Source organism: Acanthopagrus latus, chromosome 7 (genome assembly GCF_904848185.1).
Source record: "Acanthopagrus latus isolate v.2019 chromosome 7, fAcaLat1.1, whole genome shotgun sequence".
Lineage (NCBI taxonomy): Eukaryota > Metazoa > Chordata > Actinopteri > Spariformes > Sparidae > Acanthopagrus > Acanthopagrus latus.
This window is the reverse complement of record NC_051045.1, coordinates 20,748,163-20,766,068: the sequence shown is the minus strand read 5'-3', so window position 1 is coordinate 20,766,068 and position 17,906 is coordinate 20,748,163. Positions and strand designations below refer to the sequence as shown.

The window sequence follows — 17,906 nt, the reverse complement described above, 5'->3', positions numbered from 1 at the left end:
AGCTGCAAGAGAGTCTTTGAGCAGAGTGCAGTCAGCATCACCTGTGTGTACGCCAAACACAAACACACAGTTTTTCAGTCTTTAAGCCCACAGCTGGAGAGCTCCTTTCAAGCAGCGAGCGCAGACGATGAATGCAAATTCATTGCAGAGCTGTTCTTCAGTGAGAAGCGCGGAGCCTTGTTATCTCGCAGCGCAGCGCTGATTCAGTGGGGCTTCTGGATTCAACAGGAAAGAGGTTGTTTTGTTCAGCCGATATGAAGAGCTGTGTGAAAAACCTTAACCTGTTAGGAACTAGCCTCTACTTTGTGTCTCTGCTCGATAATTAACTGAGTGTATCTATGCAACTACTACAAGGTCTACTTGAATAATCAAGGTGTTATAATAAAGGGAACACTTGAATATTTGTGTTGTCACTGGGTCTGATCAAGTGAAGTTGGCACACAGCATAAATGAAAGATTCTTTTAGAATTACAATTTTTGAATGACTATCTGTGTGGAAATCTCTTGCAAACCGTCTGGACCTGGGATTGATTTACATTTAGCAGACGCTTTTGTCCACAGCAAGTGATTGACACACTGATGGCGGTGGCTGCCATGCGAGGTGCTGACCAGCACATCAGAAGCATTTGGAGGTTCATTATCCTGCCCAAGGACACTTTGACATGCAGACCAGGGGAACTGAACCAGCGACCTTCCGATAACAAGACACTGGCGCTACACCTGAGCCACAGCCACCCGTACCACTGCCAAATTTTATGATATGACTATCTGTGCCGTTTAAATTTCCCAGGTACTGAACTATATATTTCACTTATATGTCACCATAGGTGCCCAAAAAGTATCCCAACTCTGCTCCGCTCAGGCAGAACTGAACAAGCTGCCTGACTCAACATTCACACCCTTGGTGTATTGTAGTGGAAGAACCCTTTATTAATGACATTCTTCCTCTTTCACAGTCAGAGCAGATGACTTACAAAGTGAGACAGCTGTTAGATTTCATTTATAGCGTTTGATCTGAAGATGGGAAGGGGTCTCGAAAAGTGAGGAAGCTATGGGATTTATTATGGGAACTATGGTATTTAGCACATTGCTAATGATTGGTTGACAGACACGGCATATCACATATCATATATATGTTTGTTATCGCAGCATCTCCTACAATCTGAGGACAATCTGAAGCTACTGTATGTTCAACATTTCATTACCCAAATATTATTCTCTGCTCTACCTTGTGTGTTTCACATCAAACTTTCCCCCAGCTCCTCCTTGTGACTGAGGTCATATTGAAGGACCTCAGTTGGGCTTTTGGACGCTTTAAACAACACTCCATTTAATTCATGAGCCTGTTTTTACAACCCTTTTATGGCTCGCGCTCTCAAGGGCAGCAGACCTGTATTTACATAAAGACAGAGGCTGCGTTCAAAACAATCCGGGGCCGTAGGAGCCCAGGCGAAAATAGTTCAGTGCAAATTAAACTGTGGGATCCCAGATGGAGGCTGAGCGCCTGTTTGGACAATCCGAGTCTGTAAATATCAAAGCAGAGCTGACCGAAGTCACTGTTTCTCATCCCCTCTTCTCTCCTTTCTCTCTTGTTCTTTCTCTACCTTCTGCTCATCCCTCCATCTGTGTCATTTCATCGTCATTCACTGCTGCCATGTAAGCCGGTCCACCTGTCCTAACAGCTGCTTTCATTTCCTGTCATCTCTTTCCTCCATGGCACCTTCCTGTTGTCTTCCTTTAATTTGTTTGGCTTTAATTCAATTTTCTCATTTACTTTCGCTCTCCTCATTTCCTCCCAGCTCATTTTTTGTCCCTCCCCGTCTTTTCTCTTTCATAGCCATTCTTCGTTTTCATCTCCTTTCCCCTCTCTGCTTTGGGAAACCCGGCCCAAAAGAAATGTTGTTTCGCTGTGTTTTTACAGGCCTCATTTCCCAGCTTCCCCCGTGTTGTGACTCCTCATCCTGTTTCTATAAGCCTGTTCCTCTGCTCCTCTGTTTGTATGAATCTTTATTTAGCGGGGCCAGGATGACGCAAAAAACTACAAAACAAGGGAAACCACCTGTGGATTCTACAGTATCCAATGATAACATCCTGAGGAGACTGTGGGGCATTTAACAGACTCCAGCCACAGTGTAGATGTAATAAAAAGAGTCTCACTCCTCAGACATCACCTGCTCTACTGCTAGAGGTCGTGTGTTCAAGCAGGGAGGGTTGAGATTTCAAAATATAGTGTTAAATTCAGGGAAGGTAAGTGTAGTTTTCTTTGGCATTGATCATTTTAGCCAAGCGACCGGCATAATGTCGACCTGTTGGTCGACCCACTATCTCAGCAGCTAGTTGGCATCTAGCGCCATCATCAGGTTTAATGCATCCAATTAATACTGACCTGATTTACTGTGTGACCAAATACATGTAAAACTAACTACTACTAACATTCTCGTAGTTTAAATTTAGTATTTATTAAAGTAACACTCAAAATAATGGCGTATTAGCATTGTCATTGCGGACACATTAGCATTCTGATGTTAGCATGCAGCAAGTAGGCTACAGCATTACATTAAAGAGTATAATTTTCAAAGCATGCGTGCTAATGTGAAGAATTTTTTTGTTTACATCCCAAAGAATCACAGCTTTCACAAAACATTTGAACATGAGAAAGAAATCTGAAACGGTTTAAACTGAATAAACACATTACAGTTACTCAATTGTAGTTTATGTGTCAGATACAACACAGTGACCATTTCACAGCTGCCTCTGCATCTTGTTTCATTAAGCTCTAATTCAAGAACTGGAGCAGTTTATCTGTGTTGTATCAGCTCATGGGAATGCTGACAAATGCCTTCAGCTCTCATCTCGCCCTTCCTCATTTCTCTCTGTCTCCATCAGTATTCCTGCCAAGGCCCATTTGTCCTACTTCCTCAGTGCCAGAGTTTTATGTAATGGTTTGTGTCTGTTTAGGGCCTTCGGTGTATTTGTTCAGCTTTTCAACCCTCCATCTCTCCCAGAAGGCTCTCACTCATTCAGTTTCTTCTGTTTAACCTCTTCACTCTTGTTTGTTATTGTTCACTTTTTACTGAATAGTTTGATCTCGCTGGTTAAATGTTTAATTTGTGAGGGCTTAATCCACGTGCCGGCCAATGAAAAGGCTTCTTATGTAATCAAAACTCCACCCCAGTGAATACAGTGTTTCTCATAAACAAATCCAGGATCACTTATTATTTAGGGATTTCCTGCTGCAGCCTGGCAGGTTGATTTGGCTGCCATCTCCATACATTTACCTGAGACCTCATTCACATTCTAACCGGGAGGAGCAGGTTTGTTGCCAGCCTGTTGTTGAACAACCTGCTTCATAAAGAATGGCAGTGTATTAGCTGTGTAGCCCATATTATGTCAGTGTGTTAGCTGTATAGCCCATAGAGTAGAATAGAATAGAATAGAATAGAATAATCCTGTATTATTATTATACATATGTACAGTGAAATTGTGAATGGCGTTCTCTTCAGGTCAGTAGAAACAATTAATGCAAACTAAAAAAAGGAAAGTATACTAAGTAAAATATATAGTAAATTTAGATGCATTTATGAATTAAATAATATAATAAAAAGATATAGAAATATACTGTATACAGTAAAGACAGTCTGTATGTTGGCTGTATTGCCCACATAATGTAATTATCTTAGCTTTGTAGCCATATAACGTGAGTATGTTAGCTGTGTAGCTAATATAATGCCAATATGTTAGCTGTAAAGTCTATATAATGTAAGTATGTGAGCTGTATAGTCCATATAATATCAGTATGCCCTCTCCCAAGGCAATTTTTGACAGTTCAAATCCGCCCACTGTTAGTGAACGGACAGCACACAATGCCAGTATTCATCCTCTCCACCAAAGTTCTGAGGGAGAAAGTGTACTGAGGCCTCTTCTTAAAGAGCCTCTCTGTCCCCATCCTCCCTCCCTCCCTCTCTCTCTCTCTCTCTCTCTCTCTCTCTCTCTCTCTCTCTCCCTCTCTCTCTGCTCTTCACTATTCACACTTATCTCTCTCTATCATTGGAACCCACTCCACAAAATGTGTGTGTGTGTGGAAGGGCATGACCCACAATGGGCTTTTGGGCCAAATTGCACACAGTCATCTTGTTGTATTTGAGCAAAATGTGTTGAAGTGATCAGTCATTCTTGGCCGTCTGAATCAATCACGTTAATTTCACCATGTCATTTTTGAGCATGTGTGTGTGTGCGCACGCGCATGCGTGCGTGTGCGTATCGGTGTTTACACATGGGGATTTCAGCTTTAACTTGTCTTAGAGTCGGTGCTGGAATGTGTGTGTGACGGAGAGACGTGAAAGTGATGGAGCCTCTGTGTGGGCATATGCGTGCAGGCGGCAGTGAGTGAGTGTGTGCTTTAGAAAGTGAGATTTTTTCTGGTGGGAAATGTTTTGTGTTTTAGTGCCTCTTTTCATGAAACGGGCCTGTCATTGGCCCCAGCCTGATGAATGTTCAGTTGAGCAACAAAGAAACGCTCACATAAACAAAGTTGAAGCCAATTAGTCCCCAAAGAGAGAGAGAGAGAGATAGAGATAGAGAGAGAGAGAGAATCACAGTGCTCGTGTGTGTATCGGTCTGACACTTGCGCTTGTTGCGTACAAGAGAGACTGCGGCGGAGTGAACCGCGGCAAATCGATTTGAATCTCGGCCGCCACAGATCTGCTAATTACCATGGCCTTACATCACAGGATTTAAATCACAATCCCCAAATGTCAGCGTGGGTGCCAAGGTGTGGCCCTGCCGCTGTTAGTCGCAGCGTTGCAGTGCAGGCAGCGCCCCAAAGGGCCGTGGGTTCACGTTCGCAGTTTCTCTCTCAGTCTTTGCGGAGCGAACCAAACAAAAGGACAGGGTGGAAACTCACGCCTGTCCCAAACAAAAGAAGGATTGTCTTCTGTTCTTCTTGACCTCTGAGGAGTTTTCCCACTCCTCCTCGCATCAGAACCTCTCACCTACTTTTCCGGGACCCTCCCACTCCTGTTAGAGGAGAGAAGGCACTCCCTGTCTCCTGTTACATGTCATCACCCCCTCATCACTTTAAAGCCCTCCAGTTGCTTTAACCTCTTGTTTTCATTGCCAATTAATCTGTTTGTCTTTCAGTCTATATCAAACCAACATTCCGGAGACTTTTAACTGAACCACATCTTTTATCTATATGTGTGTTCAGGGTCTGGTTCATCTGCAGCTCACCTCAAAGAAACACCCACCATTAAAGTTAAGATCTAAACTAAATATCATTTTTCTGAGTTGTGTTATCGTAAATGCTTCCAACAGCGTTCAAACCCAGAGAAATCCCTAATTTTGTTCAATGTGATGGTGCGTTTCATTCAGTCGTCCGGCACCTCGACTTCCAGGAGAAAGTCAGAGCTTGAGGAAGGAAGTCAGCGACTGTGTCCAAACCTAAAATGCATAAAACTCCAGATCAGAAATGTCTGTCGTCAAAATGTGGACAGCAGCTCCCATGATCCCACGCTAGTCATGTCTCTTGTTTTGTTTTGAGTGAGAGATTCTTCTCATCTCACAAAATCACAGCATCTCACCACCTCTTGAAGAAAAGTACCTCATCGACTCAATTCCCGACTGTTTTGTGTCATTCAGGGCGGTGCCATCTCCATCCTGACGGCCTGCGAGAGGCCTGGCGATTTTGCAGGAGTGGTCCTGATTGCTCCGATGGTCCAGATGAACCCAGACTCTGCGACACCGTTCAAGGTACCATATTATGTCCACTCGTTCTCTCAGCTGCTTTTGACTTTTTGCTCTGTGCTTTCCTTCCTAATCAAGTCACGCTATTCAGTGAGGTACTCACTTAACCCAGAAGTCAGTCGTCTTACTCCACTGAGCCCTTCTGCTGGTAATGACTGTAACACTGACACCTTTTATTCTGTGTGTGTGTTGAGAATCAGTGTAAGTACCACTTGAGCAGCAGTAGCTGTCTCTTACTGAATCACAGATACAAGTGTGTCCACTTTTTTTTTTTTTTTTTTGGGACCAGACGCCAACGAGGCTGGTGTCAAAATCTGCATTATTGGTCTGTTTTAACAAGTTAAAATGTGTTTTTGGATCCTGCACTGACATAAACATACAGTCAAAACACACTGGGTGAATTACGAGGCACACACACACTCACAGTTCCGTGACTGTATCTCTTTGTAACACTCGGCAGATGGCGAGAAAAAAGGAGAGCGGCAGAAAATTCTTTAGGGAGGTGTTGATGTGTGAAAATAAACAATGCAATGCATTTGCAGGTTTTCCTGGCGAAGGTCCTGAACCACATGCTGCCCAGCCTCACTCTGGGCTCCATCGAGTCCAAGTGGGTCTCAAGGGACAAGAAGCAGGTATGAGACAAATGTTGGTGGGCGCGCGTTGCATCTTATTTTGTGATTGAGTTATCAGGCATGTGGGCCGCTGAAAATAGAGTCTGTGAGGTCTCAAGGGGGAAACGTGTGTGAGTGAAGTCGTGCACCGGGTTTTTTTTTGACAGTCCCAGGATGGAAGTCCTTCACACGGTGCATACTTTGATCCCTTTCCAGGCCTTATCTCGCCAAATTCCTGTGTGTACCTTGGGTGGGTTGTATTGTGTTATGTGTAATTATAAAAGCAAGTGCCTGTACTGTGTCACCTGCAGGACAACGGTCTGTTGTTTAGTTTGTGTGTGTGTGACTAATCTCAAGAGGATCCACAGAAGGGACAGAAACACACACAGGCGCATCTGCACGCCTCTGCTGGCACGTATATGTGTCTGTGAACGTTGCCTGTGGTTTTTTTGTACGGTTGGGGTTGTGTGTGAACGTGCCTCACACCTGTGCGTCTCTGCAAGTATTGACACAGCAAAGCCGGCCTTTGCAGAAACAGTCTGTAGTAACAATAGGATCCCACGTCCTGCTGCTTCTGCTTCCCACCGTCCGTTAGAGGAAGTGGTGTTAAGACACGTCTCAGGTACGAGAACAGATGCAATAGATTCGACAGATAGCATTGACACTAGCAAGTACTTTAAAGATTTTTTTTTTAAATCAGAGAGTTAACAGCAGAGAAAGGTAGCATGTAGATAGCAAACTAAACCAACCAGGGGATGAGGTGCAGGTGGAGAGACTCTGGAAAGAGGGCAGAGCTAACAAGGCTGATGTGAGACAGGTGTGGGGGGGATCAGACTGGGGAGGAGCACAGGAAGGCAGGAGGGAAACACAACACTGGGAACACAGGTGAGGGGGAAGGAGAAAGTGACAACAAGGCACAAGTGGATACAACTACAAAATAAAACAGGAAAATAAATAAACAAAGCCCAAAACCATCACAGTATGGTGCGGGCTTGGATATGCTGTATAGATTAGCTCGTATGATCACCACTGCAACAGTAAACAGACGTATTGTACATGACCGGGCAATATCATGCTCTAATTCCAATTTTATCATTTTTATTAGCCCAGATGTTTACTTTCTTTCTTTGGCTTTTGGATATGAGCGTCAGTGGAAAGATCCACCCGATCCATTACCTAGGAGTAATGAAATTGTCATGTGGCCTTATTTACTTTGCTTCAGTCACTGTGAGAGAGGGAGTCATTTCCTCTCCAGACTTCTAAGATGGTTTCACTGTTTGAAGCCCAAAAAGTTCAAATTATCCAGTATTTCACCCAGAAAATAAAGTTTCTGGAGCAGAACTTTGTTTTTTTTCCTCTTCCACTAATCATGTCACAACGCCTCTGACTGATCTTGCGACCCTGTGCTACACAAGCTTACAACACATGAAATAGTTTGTATGGTTTGATAGTTTTATACAATAGTAACAGCAAAATGGCTGAAATGGCTGAAAGATATTTGCATCAGTATTGAATATCCAATCATGTATAATTTCTGTCTTTTTACGGAAGTAGTTTTCGTAATTGAGTGCTTGTACATTGTTGTGCTCATACTTTTGCAAGTAACACATTTGTGTACTTTCAACACCGCTTAACTTCACCAGTGGGATGCTCTGCTACTTTTATGACAAATAAAATATCGAGCCGCAAATGTGTTCTGATCCAAAAACAAAATCATTAACATTTAGAAAAAAAACTTTGAAATCTTCGCTCTTAGTATTTACCGCAGCTCTCTAGTTGTGAAGGAAATGTCTCGCCTCGTGTTTCGGAGTGTCATGTTGTGTCACATCTCAGCTTACAGTCATTCATCATTCAAAGCAGCGGCACCTGTGGCCGGAGAGGAGCTGCTCCTGCTAGGGTCGGCCATCAGCTGTGTTTACATGTACGCCGAACAGAGAAGGGAGTGTTTGACTAATGTAAGGGCACATGCGGAATGTGGAAACGCTCATGTTTGATGTCAGTGAACTGGGGTGTGTCCCGTGGTATTCAGCGCTGATTTAAACTAATGTAAAGTGACACATCCACTTTCATCTTTCCTCTGATTCTTAGGTTTCTTTCCATAAAAGCCCCTCCACCATTTATTTATTCTTCTGACTCGCTCTCACTCGTTTTCATCGCTCTCCTTTCCTCCACGCAGGCTCTCCCTCTCTTGACGTTCTTCCATTTTTGGGTTAAACTATGGAATTTATTGTTCTTGCTAAATATAGACACTTAATACAAACATCCCATCCTTACACTACCACTTTATAAATGCCAAAATGCAGTTGGTTGATTGTTATATTAAGAAAGAAATGGAAAAACATGCAGAGTTTAAAGCAGGACAAAGATGTCATCAAGAGAATTCTCAACATCAAATGGTTAATATAGCATCTGGGACAGTCAGAATAAAGCCTGGGAAAGTGAAGAAACAGAGCACGCATCAAAGGAGCATATGTGGTCTTCAACCTCGGCCTAGAAGTATTTCTTCCTTTCCCTCCCGCCAGGTGGAGGCGTATGACACCGACGAGCTGAACTTCCACGGCGGCATGCGGGTGTCGTTCGGCATGCAGCTGATGGGGGCGGCGGCGCGCATCGAGAGGGAGATCCCGTCCATCAGCTGGCCCTTCCTGCTGCTGCACGGCGACGCCGACAAGCTCTGCGACATCAGAGGCTCCAGGATGATGCACGAGAACGCTCCGAGCTCAGACAAGAAGCTCAAGGTGGGGACAGTCTGCCCTCAGGAAGTATTATGTAATGTGTTCGAAATAATTTTGTGATTTTGAAATTATTTGTTTGTCAGTGAGACAAAGTATGAGGTATCCACAGTTTTGGTTTTTTTTGTTCATGCTGTTTTTTCTTTTAAGAGGGATGAACCACGTCACTGCACACTGACATTTTAACAAAGGCATTTGTCCTGGCCGTATGGGAGGTCGCTTCAGATGGAGGCCAAAAGAATAGATAATTTGTGGGCGCCTGATACAGCTGATTCAAAGCGGTGTTAAAATGCGTTCTTTTGCCTTGAAAACCTAGTTCAATAAAGTCAGCTCATTGGCAAAAGGTGCCTAAAGAAAGCTGTATGGGATGAGTAACAATTTATATATATTTATATTTTATATATTTATTTTATTATCAGGTTTATTTAGGGTGTCTGTTAGAATAGGTTTACATGCTTGTATGCTCAAATCACACACTACTTTTCTCAATCATGTTTATTCACCAGCTCCGCCAGTGCTTTTGCATCCAACTGTACAGCTGTGATATCCCAACCTTACAGAAATCCTGATGGCTTGTTTGAGGGCACAGCTTCTGTATACGAGCAGTGTTTTGATACGCGAACAGCGTTTACATAGCATGTAACCCTGCTTCATCATCAGAGACAGTGAATGTCATTTTATACAGTTTGGGACATTTAAATCATTTAAAAAGTGCATTCATTCATTAAATCATTCAGTTAAAACTTTCTCACACACAGCTGACTCCAGTGGGCATTCACTGATAGACTGACCCAAGGGTTGCGCTAAATACTTCCTCTTCTGTAGAAGGAACTTAATTTGTCAAGAAGGAAGTGCACACCCTGTCTTATCACATGTTCAGTCGCATGAATGATGAACAAGACAAAATGTAACAACTCAAACAAGAGGTGAGAGAAGTGAAGACGGGGAAGAAAGTTAAATCTCATGTTCATGAGTTCATGCTCACTTCTCATCTGTGCGGACGTTCTCCTTTTCGTACTGTACAGTATCACGCAGCCTTTGTGAGTTACAGAGGCTGCTTTATCACTTGTGTTGTCAAAGAGGTGACTTGGGTACTTTCGCAAAACCCGAACAAACCGTACGAGGAAGTCAGTTAATCTGAGAAATGAATTTGCTTCTTCTAAACTTTGTGGAATGCAAACAAACCTGCTCACAACAACTTCTCTGTCGCACGCTCCTGTTCAGGTCTACGACGGAGGCTACCACGCCCTCCACCACGACCTCCCAGAGGTGGCTGAGTCTGTGTTGAAGGAGGTGACCACTTGGATCACGGAGCGCCTGCCCGCCACGACATCGCAAGAACCGCAAGGCTCCTAGAAACATGATTCGGCCAACCATCCCCCTCGTCCCCCACCCCCTTCCCACCGGCTGTGCTCCAGGGCGACTGCCACCTCCAGCAGTCTGTCAGGCTTAACAACACTACTACACTCTCTGGTCTGGGGACATACATTTGAGCATATAGACTGATATCAATTTCTATGTATACAAAGTTGACTGACTTAATCCTCTGGGCATGTACTTTGAAATATATCCACCTCACCCTGTCAACCAACCCAGGTTACACTGATACGAATTAGATGATGGTGGTCAGAAACCGCGTCTTATCGTGGGAAGCGGTCCCTTTCCCTTCAGAGCTTCAGGGATGTGTATTTGGGGTGATGGGTTTATTTAGTTACTGTTGCACCCTTCATCGCCGAGGTGCAGCTCAATTACAGCACAGTTCAAGCTGCAGTATGCTGGGGTTCAAAGTGCAATAATGACGTTTCCATCTCCTCGTTCATACACACAGGTCAGATTGTTTCAGCAGCCCTGAGAAAAGTAATGTGATACGTTATTAATCCGCGCGGGGGCATTTAGTTTTTTTGGGGGGTTTTTTTGCACATTCATTCACAGGCAGGTCACTGGTCAGGGTCAGCTGCAGGGCAGCACCTCAGGAGCAGCACAGCCAGGTCCTCACGCTGCTTCGCTGTCCTTCAGCGGACACAGTGGATACTGAGCACATTTTCAGTGAGGCGGCGTTGTTAGAGGCAGTTTCCCTTTGCAGATTTTGTGGTTCAGGAGAAACTGTCATCTTCTCAGAAAGCATCGTCTCTTCAAAAATCTCCTCCGCCTCCTCCCACATTTGCGCAGTTTTAACCAACAATGCGAGATGTGACAAATGCAGCTCTCGTATAGAGTCACCCTGAAACTTCTACTACTGGAGACGTGTGATTCTGCATATATCACACAAATACTCCCTTCTCCTGACTTCGTCCAAATGTCCCTCGACAGGTTCAAGCCTAGTCCGAATAATTATATGCATTTGGTATCCAGCATTTAGTGACAGAGAGACCAAACAACAAAATCATTTCCCATTTAAAGTAGTATGCCTCTTTTTTTTGAGCCTATCTGAAAAATTAAGCAAATGAAGCTTCTCACTCTGCCGGTGGGAATTAGAAGGAAATGTCAAAAGGTCTCTCGTCGGTGTGACCTTTGAGCTTTCGGGTCACAGTTGACTTCACTGGTAGGGTCTCTCTCTGGAGCGGTAACTTCATCAAACCTCTGACTGCAGGCAGGGGGCCCAGCTGGGGGACGTGGGAGAGCACAGTGCTCTGTTACTGCAGACAAAAGAGTAGATCATCTGTTAGCGTGTGCCATTCAGTGCAGACTTTTCATCCAAACGCACCTTGAAGTTATATGGCTGCAAGTATTTGTAGCATGGGTGGCCACAGCGGGAATCCGAGCCCCTATCTTATAACAACGTCCGGGTCGTGCTTTTTAAACAGGAAGTCCAGTAGAATAGAATCCAGACGAGACAAAGGAGGAAATGTCTAACCCCCCCCCCCCCAAAAAAACATATGTTGTCATGTCTAGAATCATCAGCATCACCATCAACAGCTGTGTTCAGCCTGACCGTAGCAATAACATCAGCGTATAGTCTTGTCTGCTGTTAATTATAAGCTATAGACAGACTGCCCACTGAGCTCATCCACCTGTCTGTATTGTCAGGTGGACTGTAATAAGCAGGTGTCGCCACACGCGCGGGGCTTTTTCCGCCTGTTCATCGAGCACGAGAAAGTTTCAGCAGCACGAGTCGAGGGTCTTTTTGAAGCTGCACATGTCCGTCCGCCCCCCCAGCATCAGTCACATTTCTGACTTGTGTGGCGGTTCAGACATCCAGTCCGTTTCTCTGTGTGTTGACTTCAGACACCATCGGCGTCCTGTAGGAAATACATCCAATGTGCAGGAGACTCCGCCGTCACCATGGCGATGTTATTCATCATCACCCAGAGTTCAAAGGGACTCATGCAGGGAGAGCAGGGGCAGCAGGGAGCTCATGTGTAACCACGGCAGCAGGCCAGCGGCGCGGCCCGTTTTACATGTGCAGTCGCCAGAGTGATCACAATGAGACTGGTGGAATGGGATGAATGTGTGGTCTCTCTCTCTCTGTCTAACTTTCTATTCCCTCACTCTCCCTATCTCATCCCGTGTCACCCCGTCTCACCACCTTTTTTTTTTTCGTAGTTGCTGTGGCGACCAGCGCTCTTTGTTCTGTCCATCACAGAGCCCCTTGTTCTGTTACAGATTCAAACATCTCGCGCTGTCAGCTGCACGTACAGTACTGCCCCTAGGGGTCAACTGTCAGAACAGCAACTGGCAAAAGTACAGTACGGTTGTTGTGACTGTATTCTGGTTCTGTCGGCTGAGCAGTGGCCTCTGTTTGAACAGAGGACACAACAGTTCTCACCCCCGACTCCGCTGAGCGTAAATTAGTATCTTACCCACGAAATGGCTTCAGAAAGCTGACATCTCTGAGGCTGTATGCAAGACTGTGACCTAAAATCGCTCTCTGCTGACAATTCCCAGCTCACATGTGTGCTGTTTCTATTTCGAATCGTCTCTGTTTGCAAACTGTTCCCTGATCTTGGCTGCGAGTGAACCTGCTGGGCCTCAGAGGAAAAGGAGATATGAATCGACTGGGTTCGACAGGGAACGTGAGGCAGGGCAAGGTTATTTAGCACATTTCTTCCCAAAATCCAATTTAAAATGCTTTGCATAAATTTCTGTTGAATTAGAAAGACATCATAAGACAATAAAAACGTAGAAGCACACTTGAAAACCCGGGGGGGAATATAAAGAATGGAGCGCAGGATGTAAGCGCATCCTCCTCTGTGTTCAGAAGACATTTTGTCAGCCCAAATATCAGGTTACGCTGAGATGTAATGTGTTCGTCAGTCCCGCTGGGAGTCAGACCCTTAACCTCAACCGGAGCTGCGGGGGGGTTTATATCACGAGCACTTGAAACACAAAAGACTCCTGATTGGGCTGCACAGTCCCAGTTGTATTCAGACTCCTAATAGCACCCCTGCTACCTAACAGTAATATTCAAAGAGCTCTACCTGTCAGACTCCACGAGTGCATATTACTGCTGCCGTGAGCTACGGAGGTGGAGATGGAGAAGAGACAGGAGAGAAGCTGTCAGTAACCATGGCAGCACGCTTTCAGCCGGTGGAAAATGTGTAATTGTTAATGGTGCGGGATGCGAAGCAGACGTCGGCGCGCTTTCGGAGCTGGTTGTCCATTTTGCTGCTCCGAGGATTCCCTTTTGTGCAAGCGTCGAGATAAGAGAGCAAACAATTACCGTCATCAGTTCACAGTGAATGTGAATAATAAGAGCTGTACACACACACACACACACACACACACACACACACACACACACACATTCACTCGCCGAATTCAAATCAGGCTCCATTGCTGTTTGTACTGAAATTGCACTGTAAATTCTTGAAGATTTTAAGGCCAAAATGTTGCCTTTTTTTTTTTGCCAGGACTGTGCATCCATACTTTGTCTTGATTCAGGGTTGGATGAAAGATTGAAATTAAGGAGCAGATTTCATTCCTACTCACCTGTATTAAAGGTGTGTAATCCCCGACACAGTGCTCGCATCTTGTAAAGCCAACACAAGCATGAATCGCATGCAGGTTTGCCATACTGAGAGACAGCCATGTACAGATGCATTGCTCTGTTAATATGTAATAATCCACTCGACTGTTAATGTCCTTTTTTTATTTAGGACGGAAGTTCTAAGTGAGGCAGAGCAAAAAATATAACCGAGGCAGGAAACCGCTGAATCTAATCGGTCTGCGGCTTTTTATAACAAAGCGAAAATTCAGTTGGCCTGCCAGTTTGTCAATGGGGCCGTTGTTTTTTTTTTTTGTTTTTGTTTTTTTATCTCGACTTTATGACTGTTTCTAAGAAAAGAGCTGGTGTACATGACGGAGGACTAATAGGCACAGGGCCAGTATTTCTGTAACTTTATGAGATTAAAGAGCGCTGGAGAGATTCAGTACAGAGTTTGCATGAATGAGTCAGTAACGAACAGCGAGAATTGAAGAGGTTTTTTTCTCCAAAATGCTGTGAATGCATGAAAAAAAAAAAAAAACGCATCGTATTTGAAGTCAGTCATTCTGTCTGTAAATTACGAAAGTTCCGTTGAGTTGTACACGATCATTTGGTCTTTGAAATGTCAAAAAAATTTATTTAAAAAAAAAGAAAGAAAATGCTTGCCTAGAGTCCAAAGTGACATCTTGTCATTGCTTCTTTTTACCAAAACCCAGAAATTCGAAATCCAATAGGTTCCCTATTAACTTGCTTTCCATCGACTCATCGATAGATCTGCTCATCATTGCAGCAGTAATAAAAATGTCTTGATGATGTTGCATTTTGGACAAAACCCTGATTCAAGTCTCACTGCTTTTATCAACAATTATGGATTTATTTCTAATGGCCGTACTGCTTGATAACTGAACATAATTGTAATACACTGTTTAATGGCATAGCATTGCTAACAACACTTGACGAAAAAAACACACACACAAATCAAGACTGCGATGTATTTCACATATCTTTTATTTATCATGTCTAGAGTATTTATAGGAATTAATTTTATGTATAGGCTACTATATATTGATTATACATCATGAGAAGGCACTTTTTATACCATAAACCAGCCATATTGTGTCATTTTTACTTGTTGACGCTCGGCTACATGAAGCTCCATTACACTTCTTGAGAAGGAAACTGGTTCGAGGTTGTATGTATGTACAGTCAGCAATCCCAAAAACATGTGACAATGTTTCTGATATGGTTTTGCATAGAGAGTATTTTACTACTGTCCGTTTAGTCGTCGTCTTGCTGAAGAAAAAAAAAAAACTCAAGTTCTTGTTGCAGTTTGTCACAGAAGTATGAATGTTTGAAACATCTGGTATGAAAATGTTTTCATTTGGTGACAGGACCTAAACAACCAGGGTGTTATTGCTGCAAGTTTGGGGGAAAATCTTGTACACTTTTTTCCCCAGATTTGCTTTTCAGGAACTTTAATCGTGTCTCTTTCTAGTTTCTCTTCTTAGAGGTAATGTTAGAATCACACAAACATGAGGGAGAGATTTAACGTTGCTCTCTCCAAGACAATTATGTCGCAGTACATTTGAGGACTAAATTGCAGGTATCAGGTTTTTTTTAGCATGTTCCTGGGAATAATACGCCTTGGATTCATTTGACTTCTATATTCTATAAGGATTCTACATTTTAAAGATTTCAAAAAAACAAAAAAAACAAAATAAAACAAAAAAACTATTGTACTTTTTATTTTTGGATTGTTTGGTGTTGTTTGTGCCTTATTAATATGACAAATGTGTACCTGAGCGTGTATGTATGTGTGTTTTGATATAGATGAAGTGTGATGAGCTGCAGATCTGTTACTGTGGATGTCACATCTGTTTCTGTTTCAGTAATTGTGTCTGTCCTGCTTGTCTTTCTCCTGTTTGTCTCTTTCTATCCATGTCTGCCTCTTCGAGTTTCTGTCCAATCAAGGGTTAAGCAGACCTGGGTGAAAAAAAAAAAGAAAAGAAAAGAAAAAAACTGTTTTTTAAATCTTTAAGTACAGGCTGAGATGTAGCTTAGAAAATACCTCCCAGCTTCTTTGAACACGTGTTTTGTTTTAGCCTGCCTGAAGACGCCCCCAGTATCAGGAGACATGATACTGTACATTAAAGATGAGGCTCCCTTGCTTCGAGTGCTCTGTGGCATAATGACTGTAACATTTGGAACTTATTTGTTTTCAACCAAGAACAAGAGAGTTCAGTCCATCACAAAATAACACACGGATTTGTAAGAGGACAAGAACCAGATGTTCTCCAAGAATGTTCTGTACTGAATGATTTCATGTGTCCTTATTTGTACATGTTGAGATACTGGGGGCGCATTTGAAATTTTGGGTCGATGCAGAAGCACTGAATGAAAATAAACAAGTTGTCTATCAACAGGATAGATTCTCTGGACCAACCAACAAAAGGCTGTATATTAAGTTTTTCTTTGTTTTTTTTCTGTGTTAAAAGCATGAGAATTGTTCAATGTACATCATGAACAATCAGGAAGGATTTTGAAGGAGCACAGCTATCTGATGTAGAAGCTGAGGTGAAGTGTTATTTGAGAGGAGAGGTCATCCCATCGAGACTTACAGTGTAACAGTGTTTATAGGCAGCACCTCATAGACCACGCAACTTTAGGTTGAGGCGTCACATTCTTGAGTCTTCCTTGTAAACTAATGTGTTGTTTGTTTCAACAGTTCACTGTATACTGTCTGACACTTTATCTCAGTAGTCCTGTGCTGATACTCGACAGGTGGCGTCATTTGACAAAAAAAGGAGACTTTAAAACCTTCATTTATCCCAAATTTATATATTAAAACAGACTTTTTCACCGATGCATTGATGTCACGTCACGACAAGTCGAGTATCTGCTTTGGACAATCGAGCTAAAGTGTGTTTGTGACAAACCATTGTACATAAGATGTATATAAAGTGTAATAACGGAATTACTTCTGAATCACTGAAAGTCAAACTGCTTGTTACTAGAATGTTCATAATGTCCATAATCTCTTACAGAATAAACTACGAGACTGTTTAACTGCACCGCCTGACTGGAATACTTTCACAGCTCACCAACACGCATGAAAATTAGCTCTTTGCAACATCTGGCCTGATGTGTATCCACCTCAGTGTTAAGCAAATAATTAAAATCATTAGGCAGTGTGCAGGGGAGGCTGCACTCTCTCCATTAGCAAAATGACCAAAATGCACACCCCTTGTTGGTCGGCCATCGCTCCTCTCAATCCCCGCGAAGCAGAGAGAGTGAAGGGGCAGTGGTGTTAATTAGTTGGATATAGCCTGCATGACTCAGTGGTGCTTTATTTGACTGAGATTTGTGCAAGTTAGAATTCATCCTAAATCCCTCTAAGTGCTGTTTAGTGGGCAACTGGACTTGTTTCAGTTTCTCAAGGACAGTCCACCTCTCATCCAAGAGGCTGCTTCAGTTCTAACTAACTGGAGGGGAGTTGCAGGCTTTTAACAATGACAATGGCTGACTGACATACACTGCTACTTTCTATGTAATGTTGACATTGTTTCTATTGATGTGATGATGAATTTGTGGGTATGATTATTGTTCTTGGTCAAGTAGAAACGTGTCGTCACAGAAAAGCAAGAAGATTACAGAGAAACTGCTGCCTGAAGTCTGTCAGTTCTACTAGTCCTATAATGTTTCTACAGTATTATCATTGGAAGTGTCGAATTACAAATGTCCCAGCGATGGTGCAACGTTCAGAAGGTATTCATGACTGTGTATTGATGATTGAGATCAGTATGCCTGTGCACTAGGCCAGCCTGGTTTCTGTGGTGTTTTAATGCATAAAACTGAACGATGCTCGATAACATTACTCAGATGGCTGAAATGATTGCA

At 43.2% G+C, this 17,906-nt stretch overlaps 1 protein-coding gene across 2 annotated transcripts in view; it reads left to right on the top strand.

Annotated features, from left to right (window-relative positions):
• Nucleotides 1–17,075, top strand: part of mgll (monoglyceride lipase) — a 40,190-nt gene extending 23,115 nt beyond the window's left edge. For both annotated transcript variants that reach the window (XM_037103727.1, XM_037103726.1), the window contains 4 exons: nucleotides 5,638–5,748; nucleotides 6,285–6,374; nucleotides 8,876–9,091; nucleotides 10,310–17,075. In XM_037103727.1, the coding sequence (XP_036959622.1) occupies nucleotides 5,638–5,748; nucleotides 6,285–6,374; nucleotides 8,876–9,091; nucleotides 10,310–10,441 (549 nt within the window). In that variant the 3' untranslated portion in view covers nucleotides 10,442–17,075. The remainder of the gene's footprint in view (nucleotides 1–5,637; nucleotides 5,749–6,284; nucleotides 6,375–8,875; nucleotides 9,092–10,309) is intronic.
• Nucleotides 17,076–17,906: the final 831 nt, after the last annotated feature.